The following is a 16,819-nucleotide window of genomic DNA, read 5'->3' as shown; positions in this document are numbered from 1 at the left end:
GATCACATTTCCCTCCCTTGGGTAAAACTATTACTACTCCCAGAATTTAAAATATAAATATAAAAAAGATATATAAAAACCTAGACACGACATTCACAAGAATCACAATGGCTACAATATTAACAAATTATTATGAAGAACTACTACAAATATCATCACAAGCTAAGAACTGTTCGGTAGAGACTATGCCCACACACATGACATGACATGCCATTCCGCACCCCAAAACCGGGCCTACGATTAATAGACAGTTTTTGACTATTTCATCAGAAAGGTAACTTCACTATCTCTTCTTTTGTTATTGACTATTGGTCTTCCATAACTCATATCGATCAAGAAATGATCAAGAAAGCTTGCATAGGGAACGAAGGTTGCCAACAATGGAGTCAATAGCGGCATGGGAGCCTTTGGTTGCAGCAAATAATAAGTGCTTTGGTGCTTCAGCCCTATCAAAATAAAATGAACCTGAGACCAACTTTTCCTTGGGCTGTAATGCTAACCAAACAATAGTGTCTGCACCCTCTTCGCTTGTTCTAAGATTTCCTGATAATCTGAACAGTATTGCCAAGTACAGAATTAATCAAGGTTTGACAGGAAGAAAAAAAAAAAAATGCAGTTAAACTCAAATTATAAGCCAAGGAAATCACTTACTTTTCAGAAAAACCAGGCAAACTTTTAGCAACTCCCGGCGTCTCAGCCCAACCAGGGTGCATCGAGTAGAACCCAATGCCTTTGTTACTGTAGGTTGCAGCCCAATACTCTGTTAATGCTACCTAAAAGAACAGCAATTAGTGAAAAGGAATAACATGTTGAAATGGTTTCTTTTTCCCTGAATTTACATCTAAAAGTTTAATCTAATTACTATAAATAAAACTAGGGTAAATATCACTTACCTCCCCTCTTAGCTGGACAAATAGCACTTACACCCCCTCTTAGCTGGATAATATCACTTACCTCCCCTCTTACCTAGCAAATATATCAAACACCTCCCCTCTGTTAACTTTCTCGGTTAAATTTAACTTTTACCGTTAAATATTTTTCTAAAACCCCAAACTACCCTTGGATTAAAAATATTATTGTATTTTAAACCCTAAATTACCTAATCACTCTAGCAATTAAATACTAAATTACCCTCAATTAAAATAATTTTTAAAAATCAAAATACCATAGTTAAAACCCAAATTATCTTTAATTATTAAAAGCCCAATATATCAAAAAATTTATCAAACAATTAAAAAAAACCCAAAATAGTAGTAAGTGTTTTTAATTTTACTTGATAGTAATACGTGTTTAAAAAAAAAAAAAAAGGATATGTTGGGCTTTTAATAATTTAAGTTTAATTATGGTATTTTGGTTTTTAATTGAGGAAAATTTAGTAGTTTAATTGTTAGCGTAATTAAGGTAATTTAGGGTTTAAAATAAAAAATATATATATTTAGCCAAGGACAGTTTAGGATTTTAGAAAATTATTTAACGGTAAAAGTTAAATTTAACCACAAAGTTAACAAAGGGGAGGTGTTTGATATATTTGCTAGGTAAGAGGGGAGGTAAGTGATATTATCCAGCTAAGAGGGGGTATAAGTGCTATTTGTCCAGCTAAGAGGGGAGGTAATTGATATTTACCCATAAAACTAATATATTTCAACTACTATAATTGAATGTTTTGTTTGTAGGTAAACTTGATGGAAATATTACCATAATTGATATGTAGAAACCAAATGAATGAAACATTTTATCTTCAAGTAGAACACATAATTCTTAAATAATTCATACTCTAGTTCAATTAACACCTAACCATTGCTTTACGGAGGATATCAAATTTACTAACCTGTACTCGCTTGTTGCGAGCATACTGTAGTGTTCCATTGAAGGGGCTTTCGCTGAACTACAATAAAAAAAAAACTTATCAAACAAGAATTAGATAAAGAAATCCAAGTTATCCAAAAGGACAAGGAAGTTTCGAACATAAATACCCAATAATTTACCTGCAAATCTGTGGTCAATGGAGTTGTATACATGCCACCTGAGGAAACAGTAATCACTCGAGCATCAGGTGCTGCTTTCTCCAACAGAGGCAGCATTGATTCTGTCATGGTATAAGTTCCAGCTACATTCACAGCAAAATTCAATTCCAACCTGGTAAAATATGATGTAAAAGAAGGCAAGGTGTCAATCTTTCCGCAGATATAAGCATGATCCAGGCATATGCTATCAAATCATTAACTTATTTAATTAGAAGAGAACACTGGCAAGTGAATGAGATAGAGAATGCACCCCTCTGATGTAGTAATACGGCTGTGCTCAAGTAGGCCAGCATTATTAACCTAAATGCAGCAAAACAATTTTCAAAATTAGAGTATCCATTATTGTCCAAACAATTTTAAAATATCCATTTTTCAATATATTGATTAGAAGTAGAACCAATTTACAAGGACATAAAGAATTGAGCAAATTGCACTGGCACTCCAAAATGGAGGTTTTAAAGCACTGACACTCCATTTTATGTTTAAAAAGCACATAGACCCCAAAATTGGATTTTCATTGGATATATTTGTCCAATTTGTCACTGAAAACATTTTAGACACTATTTATTATAGGAATATTTTGAAAATAAACAGTAATTTAACTGTTTTCAGTGATAAATTAGACAAATATATTGAATAAAAATCCAATTTTGGGGTCTCTGTGCTTTTTAAACATAAAATGAGGTATCGGTGCTTTAAGGCCTCCATTTTGGGGTGCCAGTACAATTTGCTCTAAATAATTCCTTACCAACACATGGATGGGTAGACCCAATGAAGAAAATCTCGATGCCAATGATTTCACTTCACTAACAGATGAAAGATCACATATCTGCATGACGGTTTTCAAATGCGATCAGAACTTAAATCAGAATCCCAGTAAACAGTGTCAGAAACAAAATCCCTAAATAATTAAGCAAACGTTAGTAGACCTAGCTTCCAAAGAGCAAGGAGGGAAATTTCAAAACCAACACCAGAATTACCTCCAAGTGTATGTTAGGGTTGCCTGTCTTTGACTGAATTTTAGAAAGAGCATCTTGTCCTCTCTCCTTACTACGACATACCATATAAATGGTTGCTCCACTGGAACGGAAGCAGATTAAAATAAATTGATCAGGAATGTACTCAATGAGGAATTGGTAAACTTAGTACCAAAGGAGGTGCAGGACCAAAATCAACACCGTGAAGCAAGACCCTCAGCAGTGGCAAAGCCAATCCCAGAATTTGCTCCCGTGACTACGCAATTTTTTCCTTCCATTTGTGTCTGCATTTCTTCAGCCTTGAAATTTTTGGAGTGCTCCCTGAGGGATAGGTAAAATTAAGTCACTCCTGGACAAAGAGAGAATCTTCTGACTTTCTGAGGAGGAACAAGAATCTCTAGTCTTGCTATCATCATAAGAAATAATACAAACCACTCAATCAAGTGTGATAAACCCCGTTCAATCTAGGAGTAAAATATAGTACTGATTTCAAACTACTTGTAACAATGCATGAAGTAAATGTAGAGAAACCCTAAATAATGATAGGCATTGACAAAGCTGTCCATTTCCAGATTCCAGAGATCAAGATCAGAACGTTTAGCTAATTAAGAGATTGATCCACTTTCACCACGAAGCTAGAGCCTAGAGGAAGAGAAAAATTAATCAAAAAAACACGCAACCTAGTATTTATTGATAATGAGACAAAGTTCCAAAGGCAAGTGAGTATGAAATGCTAAACATGAATTCTTCTTAACAAAGGAGGAGGGTGGGGGGTCTGTAAACCGAGAAGCAAGAAAGCTAAAATCTTCTGAAAATGACAAATTGCAGAAAAAGAAGCACATGATTCCACCCCAACTCACTTGAAACCGGACTTCGTGAAATTCAAGTACCCGAAAACACCAAAAGCTGTGGATCTCCATGTCTGCAAAACCCAGTTTCATCTCAATACCACAAAATAGGGAACTGATACTCGTAAACAAGTAGCCAGGAATGGTTTTACCTTTAAAAAAAACATCTTAGCAAGTAGCGATCCAATGGAGATTTGCAGTTCGAACCAGTCTGCGTGAGCTTTTTGAATTAACGCAGCGTGTCTACCGCCTCAAAAATCCAAAAGGCTCGAAAGGGAGAACTGGAATTAGCCATTTTTGCGGTGTAGCGAACTGCCACGTAGAAGACGACACTGTCCACCAGGGAAAAATTCAAATTCCTTCGCGCGTGCAGATATAGCAATCTGCATTGGCTCGTTACCGCCCGATCCGAATATGGTATTGATTGATGATATTTCTACCCCATTTTTTGAGTGCAGATTCTCTATTCACATGGAGTTGAAAATTTCCTCCATATGGTTGGATTTGACTCATTTGAGACATTTTCAATTTCAAAGCAATAAATTCTTTTTAAGAAAATTAGCTAAAACAGTAATTAATGATACTAAGTTCTATTTTAATTGATTTATTTAAAAAAAGAAAAGTCTTTCTCTCAATTTGAATAGACAATCCAAACTTCATTTTTACCACAAACTGCATGTAGAAGAAATCATGGAATAACAATACAGTCTTGTTCTGCCACATGAAAGATAAATGCCCTGGAAACGCAATCGAGATAACGAACCATAAAGATACAATCACAACAAAATTAGAGATGGAGACGAGAATCAGACCTAGAACTGTGATCCTGATCATGGCGTTCGGAACCCTGGAATGGGGTCTGCACTCTGCATCATTCTTCCTTGCTTATGCTCATAATTACTTGAATGTTGGAAACTTCTAGAATCTAACGTGACTGGTTATGACTTTATGAGGTCATCCTTAGAAACTCTTTTATGGGGTAGTCAGGTAGTGGAACCAAATTCCCCTTAAATTGATGACCATGGTCCAGCTTAGGATTAGTACCAACGGGTTCTTATCCGATTCCTAATCCCAGCTGGTGTGGATCATCGAGGAATTGGCAAAAATTGGCCCAGACGTTACGTTATCCCTAATTTTTGGACGAAAATTGGCTGTTACAAACTTACAATAGTCATCGAGGATACTAAACCAAAAAATAAATTAATTATAACAAATAAAAAGAGAATTGGACTTTTTTCTTTTCATATCCTGAATAAGACACACAAATGTAATATTTTTTAATACATTTTTATGACACATTTACGCGTAAAAATTGGAAGCACGAGGGTGGGGCATAGGACAAAAAATAGAATAACAATTGTACAAGTTGAATAAAAAGGAAACCCCCCCCCCCCCCCCCCCCAAAAAAAAAACCCAAAAATAAAGGACATCTACAGAAGGGAAACGCTCTCTCACTAACATATACATTAGCATTAGCATGCATCAAACGACACCGTATGATCAATCCAAAGAATGGGTAGAAGGAAATTGAGAATTCCATTATAGGAACTCATCAAATGCACTCTTCAAGAATGGTATAGGTCAGCATTACACGGCAGGTTTATCGCTCCCAATCAGATGGGCCCTACATAAGAAAACAGAAAATACAGCTTTGAGAGTTAGGGGTTAGGCTTGAGATGAAGCCTTAAGGATGCTCAAAAGAGTTCAGTAAGGAAAAGAAATATGATATATGCATGTGTTTATCTTCAAACAACACAAAAAAAAAAAATACCCTTTTAATGGTAGATGGAGAGGAATAAATGCTCAAAGTAATTGAATTATTTTCTTGGTTTTGCTCCACTTCTTAATTGAATTAGAAAATGCTAGGCACATCACATTGGAACTGCACAAATGCAGCCAAAGGGCAAACCTGGTGCCGAAGGCTTCTGCACAAGTAGAGTCCCCCCCGAGGAAAAGGGGGGGGGGTTGGGGGTTCTCCTATGCAGTCTTACCCCAACAATTTTTGCTTAAAGGCATTTCAATGCCTCAACCTTTGGGCTACAACTATTGTCCACCAACCGTTGTGCCAAGGCCTGCCCATTGGAACTGCAAAAATGCAGCTATTTTATATAAATGCACCAATGGTCTCCATTACAAGTACATGGCCATGGAGGCGGATTATAAATATCAAATCTACCTACATTTGGAAGCAACTTTTAAATATTCACTTTAGACCTGCTATGATGGAACCTCTCTTGTACCAATTGATATTTTCTTTTAAAGTAATTACCTCTCCCGCCCTTTGCCTGCTCATTCCAGCTTCAAGTTCCATATCTGCTGCTATAACTTCACCTGCTAGCTCTGCATCTGTGAATGTAAGTGCTCTTTGGAGCTTCCTGTGACAACATACCTCAACCTCAGCCGTGTAGATGGCAGTCACAGGTCGGTGATCGGAAAGCATCTGCTCAACCCTCTCATAGTTCAACAGCTTCATTCCATTTCCAAATGAAAGGACACGGTCACACCTGAAAAGAAAGAGGGGAAATAGAAACATGTTTATGACCCAAATATGACTGTTCAAAATTCAATATAATCTAGAAGCTCTTGCAATTGATCTTCCCAAATATGCAGGCTGATGTGCTAGAACTAGGGTGAAAAGAAAGCTACCTCTCAGAACTGGGTTAAAAAAAAAGCCCCCTTTTTGATATCACTATTTGATTGAGTCATCATTATACCTCATACTTTCAGCACACAATGCATAGCCAGACTAAAACATAACATGTTCATAGTGATTGCTAAGGTGTTGGGTGTCGGTGTAAATGGTGGTCATATTTGCAAGAAGGTATCCCTACAAACGATACTAGTCATGGAGCAATTGTAGTACATCATCTCCATTCCATAATGAAGAGAACATGATTGTTGATGCCAATGATAGCAAAGAGGGTTTAGTTGCGACGTATCTCCTCCTCCATAGTCCTGTTTGGACTAGCTGATTACTTGATCATCTTTTAGGGTGATATATTAACCCTGTGCATGTCTACGTGAGGTATTTTTCAACAGTAGCGTAAATTCTGGTGATTTTAGTGACAGGGGTGCCCTTGCATGTACACTTCAATCGAGCTTAATGGACCCCTCAAAATATCTTAAACCTCACTTTGTTTATTCAAATGCTCACAGCTAAATGCTTATATTCATACTTTCTGAGCCCCTAGGATTACATACTCGGCTATCCAAGAGCCTCCAAACACAATGGGTGTCCTTGACTTTCTCTTCATGCTGTATGCTCAGAAGGTCAAAATGGATGCTTCAATAGCATTGTGAAAGAGATTGACATAGAAAAACTTAAAAACAGAAACCAGACACAGTTATGAACACACATATGCATTTGTAAGAGATTATTCAATAGCAAACACAAATAAACTTAGTAGATAAAGAAGTCAAACCAAATGAAGGAGTTAGAAAAACTCAGAGGTTTTTACCATGCTGGAGTGCGCCTCCCAGCCTTCGGATCCTCCCCATAATACTTCTCTGAATTAAACTCGTACTTGTATGTTGGTGGAAATTTTAAAGTACCTTCTGACCATCCATCAAAAGCTCGACCTTTCCTCAGTTCTTTCATGAGCTGCCACAAATAATAAAACATACAATTCATTGAACATCTATATTTGAAAAAGGCTTGCATGATGAAGGCACTGATGATTTCCTGCAGCTGCACAGGCATCTGCAACCCTGAATTTTAAAATGGTCGCAATATAAGATATCCAATGTAGAAAATGGATTTCAAATATGCATTCTTGACACTCAATGACAACAACAGATTTTAACCTACTTATTTTGTTTTCTCTATTCATACATCACCAAAGCCACATTGCAACTACTGCAGCCAAAGTCCAAAGCTGGAAGCAAGTAGGAATTATTTGGGATGTGAGCATTTAAAACTGGCCAAAGATAGATGCAACAACACTTTAAAGGACTTCCACAGTTTAAGGATATTAAGAACTAAGTAATGCGGGTTAGGCTCCTACCCACAAGCAGAAACAGTTAGGGAATTCCATAACCAACACCACCTCCACCGATGCACATGCCCCCCCCCCCCCTTCTCTGCCCCCAACCCCCCAAAAAAACCCAGAAGAAAAGCACCGGAAAAAAAAAAGAAAAAAGAAAAAGGGGGGTAACTTGACTGATTAATGGTCAGAATTTTATCATTTTTATGTTTATCCATGGTCCACACAAAAACTAAAACGTACTTGGGAATACCTATTTCCAAGTCATCTTAAAAGACAAGATTAAGATGACGATAGATTTAACACAGAAGACATGTGCACACAGAAAATGCCAGATGAATTGGTGCCAATTTACTAAAATAAGGGTGATATCTAGTGAAGCAATAACAATTGAGGCCCAAAACTAATGGGTCATACAATGAACTCATGGGAAAGGGTTACAGAAATGCACCTTGAAAAAAAATCTATTATCCCAGAGAAACAATTTGGTTTTACGCCAAGAAGTTGCATGATGACAATTTGAAGAGATATAGAGAGGGTAAGAAGGATGTACATATGGCATGTAAAACGATGTGCCGACTGGCATAAAAATTGTGTATAGCCATGTTTAATAAAAAGGCCTTGCGATCCTCCAGTTTGTAGGAGTGATCTGGTTCAGATTTAAGATACTAAAAGATGCAGGGGAAGGCCTAAATTGACCATTTGCGACGTGGTGGATAGAAATATGCAAAACTTAGGCCTCATAACAGGTATGAAGTCAAATAGAATGGATTGGAGAGCAAGGACCATGTTGTTGTTGGATTTAATACTAAACGCTGCATCTTTAGAGTGCATGAGACTCTCCAATCAGGCTAAGCATAATTGATGTGGAACTCTTGTACAGTTGTACCCAAAGAAAACTAAGCTACTCAGTTATCAACGTGCCTAATAGACATCAATGAAATTGTAGTGACTTCATAATGATTGCTAAACAGTGCCAAATTTGGCACTCTCAATGCTATAAAACATGCAAAGTTTCTAGAGCCTGGGAATTTTGTAATCTGTGGCACATGAGACACATTTGTAATAAGAAACCAATGTAGGATGGTTTGTACGAGAGATCTTGAAAAAAGCATTTGGGCTCTGATCTACCTAAGAAAGCTGTCTACTGCATGGTCAAGCCCACCAGGTGCTCTACCTACTAAATATTGAACACTTGTCTGCAGCCTGCAGGCATCAGTCCAAAATCCAGAAAACATGATTTAAGAATCTTTTCCAAGCTTTTACTTCCTATTTAGCAGGAAAAAACAAAAATGCATTGGCGCCAACAAAAATAAAAGGAGGGGAAAGAAAGAACAGAACCTATTATCTATGCTGCAAATGCTATTATTTGAATTAACTATTATCATAAGATTATGTTCTGGTATTCTTTCATAGGCTACTGACTAGTGTCAGATATCCATGAAAACAACCTAGAATATTTCCTGCACAGATGCGGTGTCTCAGATAGAAAATTTATTATTATTTTTTTTATTTTTTTTTGTGGGTATGGTAAAAGGTCAATAAATTTGCATATGATATCTCTATGAATGAACTTTTGAAAATTGAAAAGAAAAAAAAAAAAAGAAAAAGAAAAGCATGATTTTCAAAACATAAAGAGGCACAGAAGTACTCATACAACTATTAAATCAAATGGAGTGATTTACAAGTATTTAGGAGATAATTCAAACAATTTCAACAGCAGAAGAAATAATAAAGTTCACCAGCTGAATAATTCGTGCCACCAATGAAATTGAAACAAAGGTTCACTTACCTGGTCCTCATCAATCAACTTAGACCATTCTTTCTTGGAGATGAGTTCTCTTGTCCTCTCATATGATAAGTTGATACGATAATTTAGGTCCCCAAACCAGATAATTCTTCTGTAAAGAGAATATAAGAAACATAAATTTAGCAGAGAAACAAGGATGGTGAGGATACTGGAATACGAATGACACCAGGTGGGGGGGAGGCAAAAAAGAGGGCGGGGAGTAGAGATAAAGATTAACTGAAGTTTTAACTCCATCTCACCAAGGTAGTTCATATTAGTCAAGTAAGCCTTACTCATACTACCATGAGTGGGAGGTTCTGAATATAATTCACTAGGAGTTCATTCGAATGCAAGAGCTTTACACAGGAAAAACATCTGGTTAGATGCTTCTTCTGGGAAGTAACCTATCCTTCATTTGTTTGATAATTCTTTCATCAGATAACAAGAACCTCCCACCGAACTGTTTGTACTTTTTGCCAATATATCTGTCATTTTTTGGGGGGTCGGAGGGTGGTTCAAATAAGATGTTAAAAGTCCCAACACGTCCCTGTAAGGCTAGATATGTAACAAATCCAGCTGCATGAGTCACGTTCAACTGAAGAGGCGCATGAAATTCCTATAAATGCAACATCAAGCCCTCCTAGGAGCCCTAAAGCTTTAACATTCTGTGTTTCACATTCAACAAAAGATCCAATAACTTAAACTGCATTTCAGAGTCAACAATGATAGCATGGCCCAAGGAACTCCAACACCACACAAGCATCCCTTTGAATTAAGTTTCATACATAACATGTATCGGCCACATGGAAAGCATTTTTTAGCCTCACAAAAGGCTTTCCAGATCCCTTGACATGATGTTCAAAGACCCATCATTAAGATCATTGGAACTAAGGGTAGAGTGAAGATGCTAGAGTTGATAACTTGTCCCCAGGGACTAGGATGCTAAAGAGGTACGTTACATAGGGGCAGTGTTTGACTTGGGTTTGGGCACACTGGGGTTGTAGTAGCATCACCAAAGACAATATTGCAATCCAACCAAGGGGGAAAATTGAGATTCAAACTACAGAAACATAAGAAGATGCTCATCTGAATTTAAAGAGCACATTGAACAACCTTCAAATAGCCAAATTAGCCAAGCATCTCTGTCATGAAAGCATCATGCTTTCAACCCAGAAAAGACCCATAAGCTCAAGAAAAGTGCTAAATGCCAGCCAAAGACCACCTTGAGCCTCAATAGCCTTAAAAAGTTTTCTTGCTCAGTACAGACTTCCATATTCGTATCATGGCATCATAGTACAGTCAACCCATACTGAAACCACCTCTTGGTTTTTCTGTAAAATGCAGCCTCCCACATTTTCTAATGGTATCCAAGCCTTTAAATCTTAGTGACCCCCATGATGCTCCACCAACTTATTGATGGAAGTTCATTTCATGGCACAGCCATCAAACTAAAAATGGTGGCTGAGCCAGCTTCTATAGTTCTATCCCAATGTGGATCAATAGAACATAAATCAAAACTATCAGAATCTGCTAAAATTCTACTCACAGAAAGCTCAACTATAGGATCAAATCCAACAAAAAGAACAAACAAGGGGTCCCAACAAAGGCATGCAAAAGTCCCACATGCATAGACAGCCAATGAAGGCTGAGCCATGCTGTTCACCCGCATCCACCGCATCAAACTAATGTGCCCTGGTCATCTTTACCAAGCATCGATGATACATGATCCTGACAGACTGTTGGACAAGTGCCTTGTATTGGAGGTTTAAGATGTTAAAATATGTTATGATTTATTTCTTCTAAAATACCATTATCTTTTAAAGTCTATTGGATTCTAATAAAGTAATATACTAAAAATAAGATTACTTAAATAGAGAAAAGAATAATTTTCAGAAAGATGTTGACATTTCAGAATAAAGAAAAAAAAAAATTGAGTAGCCTTGTCATGTTAAGAAATAGTAAAACAGAACATCCCTGTATGTCTAGGCTGTTTTTAGTCTAGCATATGATTCCATGTCTGTGGTTTACCCTTCAAGTTCCCCTTCATCTAATATACAACCCCAAACAAAAAGGGAACTTTTCTCTTACTTACTCGTGGTCAAGAATGGTCTTTGGCAATCCAATACCCGGAACAGAATTGAACTGTGTCCTTCGATGTATTTCTTGCACATCGGCATTCCTCTTTTGTTGATCCACCTCCTTTTCACCTGATGTTAGGTGACTACAGACGAAACAGAAGAGTGTCTGATATATAGACATGCTTACAGATATTGATCCCTGGAATATTAGTATTAAAAATTGTCAAGATAAACCAAGTTACCAAAAACTTAAATCAAGTTCTTGATGTTGCTCAAGTGTAATGAATAATAAGATACTGAAAAGACTATGGTTTGTACGAAAAAAATATTAGAACATGCCACATGTGAGACTGGGATAAAATTTGTCTGGTTCAATTGGCAAATTAAATCTCTTTACAAAATGGGTATCATAAGCAAATGAAAAGCTTTTCCTTTGGACATTTAGAATAGATTTGCACAAATTTGCACTAACCATGCTTTTCTTATGAACTTATGAGTTGAATTATATAAAACTTCTAATGTTTGTATAAGTTTATTATTCTATTCTCAAGAGTCAAGATTGTGATACTCATATGCATGAAATTTGAATGATATTTAAATTATTTGATACACTTGCTTTTCATTTATGTCTTAAAGTTTCTATATTTTATGTTGTATAACCATGTTGTCCTAATTGTGCAACATTTCGATTTTAAACTTAGGGTCGACTTAGAACTCATACTTAAGAGTTATTTTCTCACAAATCTAACACCACCAGTGTCTAAAGTGTAATGTTTCCCATTGGGTTCTAAACCCCGTTTTTGTAAACCCTCCCCCCCCCCCCACCCCCGGCAGAAAAAAAAAAAAAAAAAATAGGACACCAGCATGTTTAGAAGGCCTAAATTAGGCTAACTACCAAGTTTGAGCCCAACTTGGACCTTAAAACCCCTTGAGATGGGCCACAAGTTGGCTGATCAAAATTCCCATATCTCAACCAAGATCTTGCCATCTCGGTCAAGATCCCAGTTTTCTGGCTTGGCAAGAGCGAGTTCTCCAACCATGGAGTCTCTTACCTTAATAATTAAGGTGGAAATTTGAAATATCAAAAGTGTCCCATCCAAAATCATGTTCATTGCTTCACAAACTCTCTAGTGCAAAAGACTCAGGGTACATAAACCTTACTACTAATTAGAGTAGGCCAACCAAGGAGACAAATGGTCTCTCCCAATTTTCTAACCAAGTGTGAAGGCCTAGGTTGATGTAATTGTCAGCAAGACAAAAATGGCTACTGTTTATAACTTAGAACATAGAGGCACAGAAATTGAAGTGTCAGCAATGTTCAAGAGAAACATCTGGAAAAAATTGCAATAAGTAAACACTCCTGGAACTTAATGCATGTATGTAAGCAATCAATCAATTACTGCCACAAATGGAATTGTCAGCAAGACTGGTCACTACTATTTATAACTGAAAACATAGAGGCAACATTGCATGAAACTGCGATGATAGAACTCACCTTGTTACCGATGTAGCCCATCAAACCGACGCCAACAGTCGAAACTTTCAAGTTCTGAATATGCCTTCGGAAGCATCTACGAACCCATATAGAAAGGAAAACTCCAACCATTTGCTTGCTTACTATTCTTACAAAAGGTGATCTCTTGCGGCGTGCAATGGTTTTCTGAACAATATTCATTAGCAAATCTGTTTCAGATGCCCGTCTGTAATCCCCAGACAGAGATGTCTTAAAAGAGCTGAAGGCTTTGAGAGATTTGAAGGAATTTGGTCTCTTTAAAACGTGTTTAGTTAGCAGGTCCATTGGTGGTTCAGGCCAGCTCCTACCAATTTTTTCTGGCCCATTTAATGTTTCAGATAATATGCCTTTCTGTTGGGGAGCTGATATTTCTGCATCGTCCCTGGAATCCTCAGTCTCAGAAAAATTTAACCTATCAAATTTCTTAGGGGAAGAAAACTGTCTTTGTGGGTCTGGTACCCTTGATGACACTTTATTGGAATTTTCACTCGAGTTAGAAGGTTCAGATCTTACAAACACATTCTCACTTGCTCTGGCTGCATCCTGGATTTCATCAGAACCATTAAATTCATCATCCAATGGATAAACTTCCTCATCTTCATCACTATCACTTTCAGCAAGGATTTCATCTTCTATACCAGGGAAATCCTCTGATTGCTTGAACCTTGATGGGGAAGGAGGATCACTGTAGCACTTAAATTTTTGCTTCTCTAGTTGAGATTTGTTTAGTGTTTCACGAATAACATTTTCCCATTTTGTAACTGGACGGCTATCCTCAGCGCCAAAGATGTTCCCAGCATTTAATGGTACAACCTCCTGAAGACTAAAAAGATAAAGTAATGTCACTCTATGAAGAACCTTGTCAAACAAGTTTTGCTGATTTTATACACTGAATGATTGTGACATCTATGGGGACAAGCTTTAACTGAAAATTTGGAAAAATACAAACAGATAAGTGGCATGACCTTCAGTAATATACATTTAGTGAAAAACAAGTAGCACAAAGTCTGTTATGGCACAGAATTATTGAGGGGATGGAACTGCCATTGAAGCAGCATATCCACTTACCCGATCACATACATATCGGCAGGTTCATCAGTTTTTAGCCAGTCCGAGATGTCTAGGTCATCAGGTGGAAGTTTCCCTCCAACATTCCAAGTCCCAACACAAATCCTGATAATGCCAGAACTGGAGTTAGCAATAATATAAAAACTGAGAAAAAAAGATTCACCCCCATCCTTGAAAAGCTGTCTAACATGCCTGAGTTCTTTGGTGGTTATGAATTGAGCTCTAATGGTTTCTGAATTCCTTCTCCTCAACTTGGGAAGAGTTTCAGAGGCCCCTATAGATTCAGACCATAAAGTTATTATTGGAAAAAGCAATAACATGAAGACAATGCATGAAAAGAAACTCAACAATAAGGAAGCATGCAATGAAGCCAATAGCTGAATATAAGACGAAAGGAGACATCAAAAATCATGGGAACAAGTAGGCAAAGTAACTGAAAAAAGAACAAACATTCGCTGGATTCACCTTTGTAGTATCCAATGGGCATATCTCGTCCCCAACGACAAATATCTGCACAAATAAACGTTTTAGTCAACCTAAATCTCAAAAGGGTTTCTTACACTGTACAAAGAAGAAGTAGTAATAATTAAAAATCAAGCCTTAATTACAAATTAAAGAAGATATCTGAGTTTAGGTAATTCTGTTATTTTGTATTTTTACCGGCATCATCAAATTCCGTGAAACTGTCACCTTCATCGGGATCTGCACTGAAATCGGACGCTTTGGAGCTGATGTTGAGCAATTTCTTGAAAACAATTCTCGGCCAAAAGAGCTGTAGGCATGTGCAACCGAAACACAAGATTTCAACCCAACTCCACTGCAATTTTCCAATTTAGAAGAAAAATAGGAAATTGACAAAAGAAAGCTACATTAAAGACTCTAGAAATCAAAATCAACGTAAAATAAAGAAAAACGAAGAGTAATACCTCTCGATCTCTACTCCGCGGCTGCTTCATTTGTGCACGAGAGAGAAAGCAGAGAGATAGTAAGAGCAAAAGACACCTTAGGTTATTTCTCTGCTCTCAATACCACAAACAGCAAAAAGCTAGAAGCGAGAACTGATATGGGTGAAAGGGAATGAACGTAAGTTGACGAAACACAAGACCCTCTTGTCGCAAAATAACGGTACTGTGCAAAAGGGAGGGAACAACAGACGGAGCTCATCAACTAAATTCTGAAATTATGGTAACACTGAGACAGATTTTTCCTTTTTTCCTTTTCTCTTTTTTTACATTTTTTTTTACTCTCTTGCCGTGTTGACTCTCATTAATCCTTAATAAAGGTTCAACACTCAACTCAAGGGAAATTGTTGGCAGAAATAGAATAATAGATGGGTCCGAAAACGACCTTCCAAATCTCTTACCGGTTCCACTAATATACCTTCCACCGGAAACAGATAAAATAAAGAAAATGCCAACCACCCTTTCAAAGTTTTCAGCTTATGCGCACCAAGACTACAGGAAAGTTTTTGTTTTTTTTAAATAATTAATATAGCAGGATTTTCAGCTTTTTCCGAAGAGATTCAAACTTTGTAAAAGCGTTATTAGATTTAGAGCCACCCATGGGGTTTATTTTCTAATTTTTTAATTCAATCGTGGAAAACGCAATAACGTCACATCGTTAATCTCCCCGTCAATAGTATGAGATGGAAAGATCTGAAATAAGCGAGAAGTACCAAATGCTTTCACTGGAGGTTTAACGCCTTGCGATTAAACGAGATAATAATTAACAAGCAACCTATCTTCGCTTTTTCATTTTTTGTTTGGTGAAATAAAAAACAAAAACAAAACAAAAAACAAAGAAAGGTTGCTTATTCAATCGCAAGGCGTTAAACCTCTTTTTACACAGCACTTTTCTATTCGATAGTTTCCAATTCCAGCAACTATCGCTGGGCGCAGAATCCCTACATGCAACTTCTTTCCTCAAACAAGAATTCAATATTAAACTCCGACCAGTATGTAGATGTGTTAGTCTGCTCTAGTCACTGAACTATTCTACGATCTAGTTGCAGAGGTGTGTAAAATCTGTGTTTCTCTCTGTTTTCAATTGATGAAATTTCAGAAAAGAAACGAATAATTGAGATTCTTATCGAGCAAGTACAGTAAATTTCATCTAAAATTGTGAAATCGTAACAATATATTATAATTGAGTGATGAGCTATGAACTATGAATTAACAGCTGATTTAACTCAAAAAGGCAGTAACAGAGTAACAACAGAGGAAGTACAGATTTCATCTAAGAAGAAACAGATCAGAAAGAATTGGAGATTTTGAAACAGAAAAGATGCGTACCTTTTAAGTTGAGAGAAAGCGAGTGATGAGAACCTGAAAGAAAGAATCATATTTACAGTTGCTTTCGTCTCCAGTTTGTCGCCGATCTCAAAGAATCCAGTGTTCCTATTTATGAATCTCCTCCTATCTAACCATGCTCCGCCAAGTAGATTAAAGAACTTCTTTTCAATCCTGCAGATTTCGTCGGAACTCAGTTCCACTATATCTCTTCTGCCAAAAAAGAGAAAAGGAAAAGAGAAAAACGAAAA

The 16,819-nt window shown here is 37.0% G+C and overlaps 2 protein-coding genes across 6 annotated transcripts; both read right to left on the bottom strand.

The window, feature by feature from the left end:
* On the bottom strand, nucleotides 1–4,126 carry LOC149008690 (NAD(P)-binding Rossmann-fold superfamily protein). 3 transcript variants are annotated; one of them, XM_089160733.1, is made up of 10 exons: nucleotides 4,002–4,126; nucleotides 3,862–3,923; nucleotides 3,203–3,322; nucleotides 3,005–3,104; nucleotides 2,773–2,853; nucleotides 2,275–2,324; nucleotides 1,986–2,136; nucleotides 1,829–1,885; nucleotides 652–773; nucleotides 2–551 (listed from the first exon to the last, which is right to left on the bottom strand). In XM_089160733.1, exons 1-10 carry the CDS (start codon nucleotides 4,014–4,016, stop codon nucleotides 344–346), a joined length of 966 nt encoding a protein of 321 aa, XP_089016859.1. In that variant the 5' UTR covers nucleotides 4,017–4,126; the 3' UTR covers nucleotides 2–343. The 3 variants fall into 3 exon arrangements, with proteins under 3 accessions (XP_089016861.1, XP_089016859.1, XP_089016860.1); XM_089160735.1 differs by lacking the exon at nucleotides 4,002–4,126 and having other exon boundaries at nucleotides 1–551; nucleotides 3,203–3,350; nucleotides 3,862–3,906; XM_089160734.1 differs by lacking the exon at nucleotides 4,002–4,126 and having other exon boundaries at nucleotides 3,203–3,643.
* Nucleotides 4,127–5,257: 1,131 nt separating this feature from the next.
* Nucleotides 5,258–16,819, bottom strand: LOC149008689 (type IV inositol polyphosphate 5-phosphatase 3-like). 3 transcript variants are annotated; one of them, XM_089160729.1, is made up of 12 exons: nucleotides 16,572–16,819; nucleotides 15,207–15,338; nucleotides 14,941–15,097; nucleotides 14,746–14,790; nucleotides 14,473–14,554; nucleotides 14,281–14,385; nucleotides 13,195–14,035; nucleotides 11,714–11,898; nucleotides 9,625–9,733; nucleotides 7,308–7,450; nucleotides 6,119–6,353; nucleotides 5,258–5,473 (listed from the first exon to the last, which is right to left on the bottom strand). In XM_089160729.1, exons 2-12 carry the CDS (start codon nucleotides 15,234–15,236, stop codon nucleotides 5,450–5,452), a joined length of 1,956 nt encoding a protein of 651 aa, XP_089016855.1. In that variant the 5' UTR covers nucleotides 15,237–15,338; nucleotides 16,572–16,819; the 3' UTR covers nucleotides 5,258–5,449. The 3 variants fall into 3 exon arrangements, with proteins under 3 accessions (XP_089016855.1, XP_089016856.1, XP_089016857.1); XM_089160730.1 differs by having other exon boundaries at nucleotides 14,941–15,052; nucleotides 15,207–16,819; XM_089160731.1 differs by lacking the exon at nucleotides 15,207–15,338 and having other exon boundaries at nucleotides 14,941–15,052.

Source organism: Hakea prostrata, chromosome 7, assembly GCF_041222555.1.
Source record: "Hakea prostrata isolate BN-2017 chromosome 7, UWA_Hpros_2, whole genome shotgun sequence".
Lineage (NCBI taxonomy): Eukaryota > Viridiplantae > Streptophyta > Magnoliopsida > Proteales > Proteaceae > Hakea > Hakea prostrata.
Note: the sequence above shows the minus strand (reverse complement) of the source record. Positions and strands in the feature narration are given on the sequence as shown.

Coding starts and splice junctions, on each gene's coding strand:
- LOC149008690 (XM_089160733.1), bottom strand. Junction 3,323..3,861: donor TTCACGAAGTCCGGTTTCAA/GTGAGTTGGGGT, acceptor CCTATCCCTCAG/GGAGCACTCCAAAAATTTCA. Junction 2,854..3,004: donor ACCCTAACATACACTTGGAG/GTAATTCTGGTG, acceptor ACCGTCATGCAG/ATATGTGATCTTTCATCTGT.
- LOC149008689 (XM_089160729.1), bottom strand. CDS start 15,236: ATGAAGCAGCCGCGGAGTAGAGATCGAGAG. Junction 7,451..9,624: donor AGTTGATTGATGAGGACCAG/GTAAGTGAACCT, acceptor TATTTGTGGCAG/CTCATGAAAGAACTGAGGAA. Junction 6,354..7,307: donor GGGAGGCGCACTCCAGCATG/GTAAAAACCTCT, acceptor CTTTCTTTTCAG/GTGTGACCGTGTCCTTTCAT.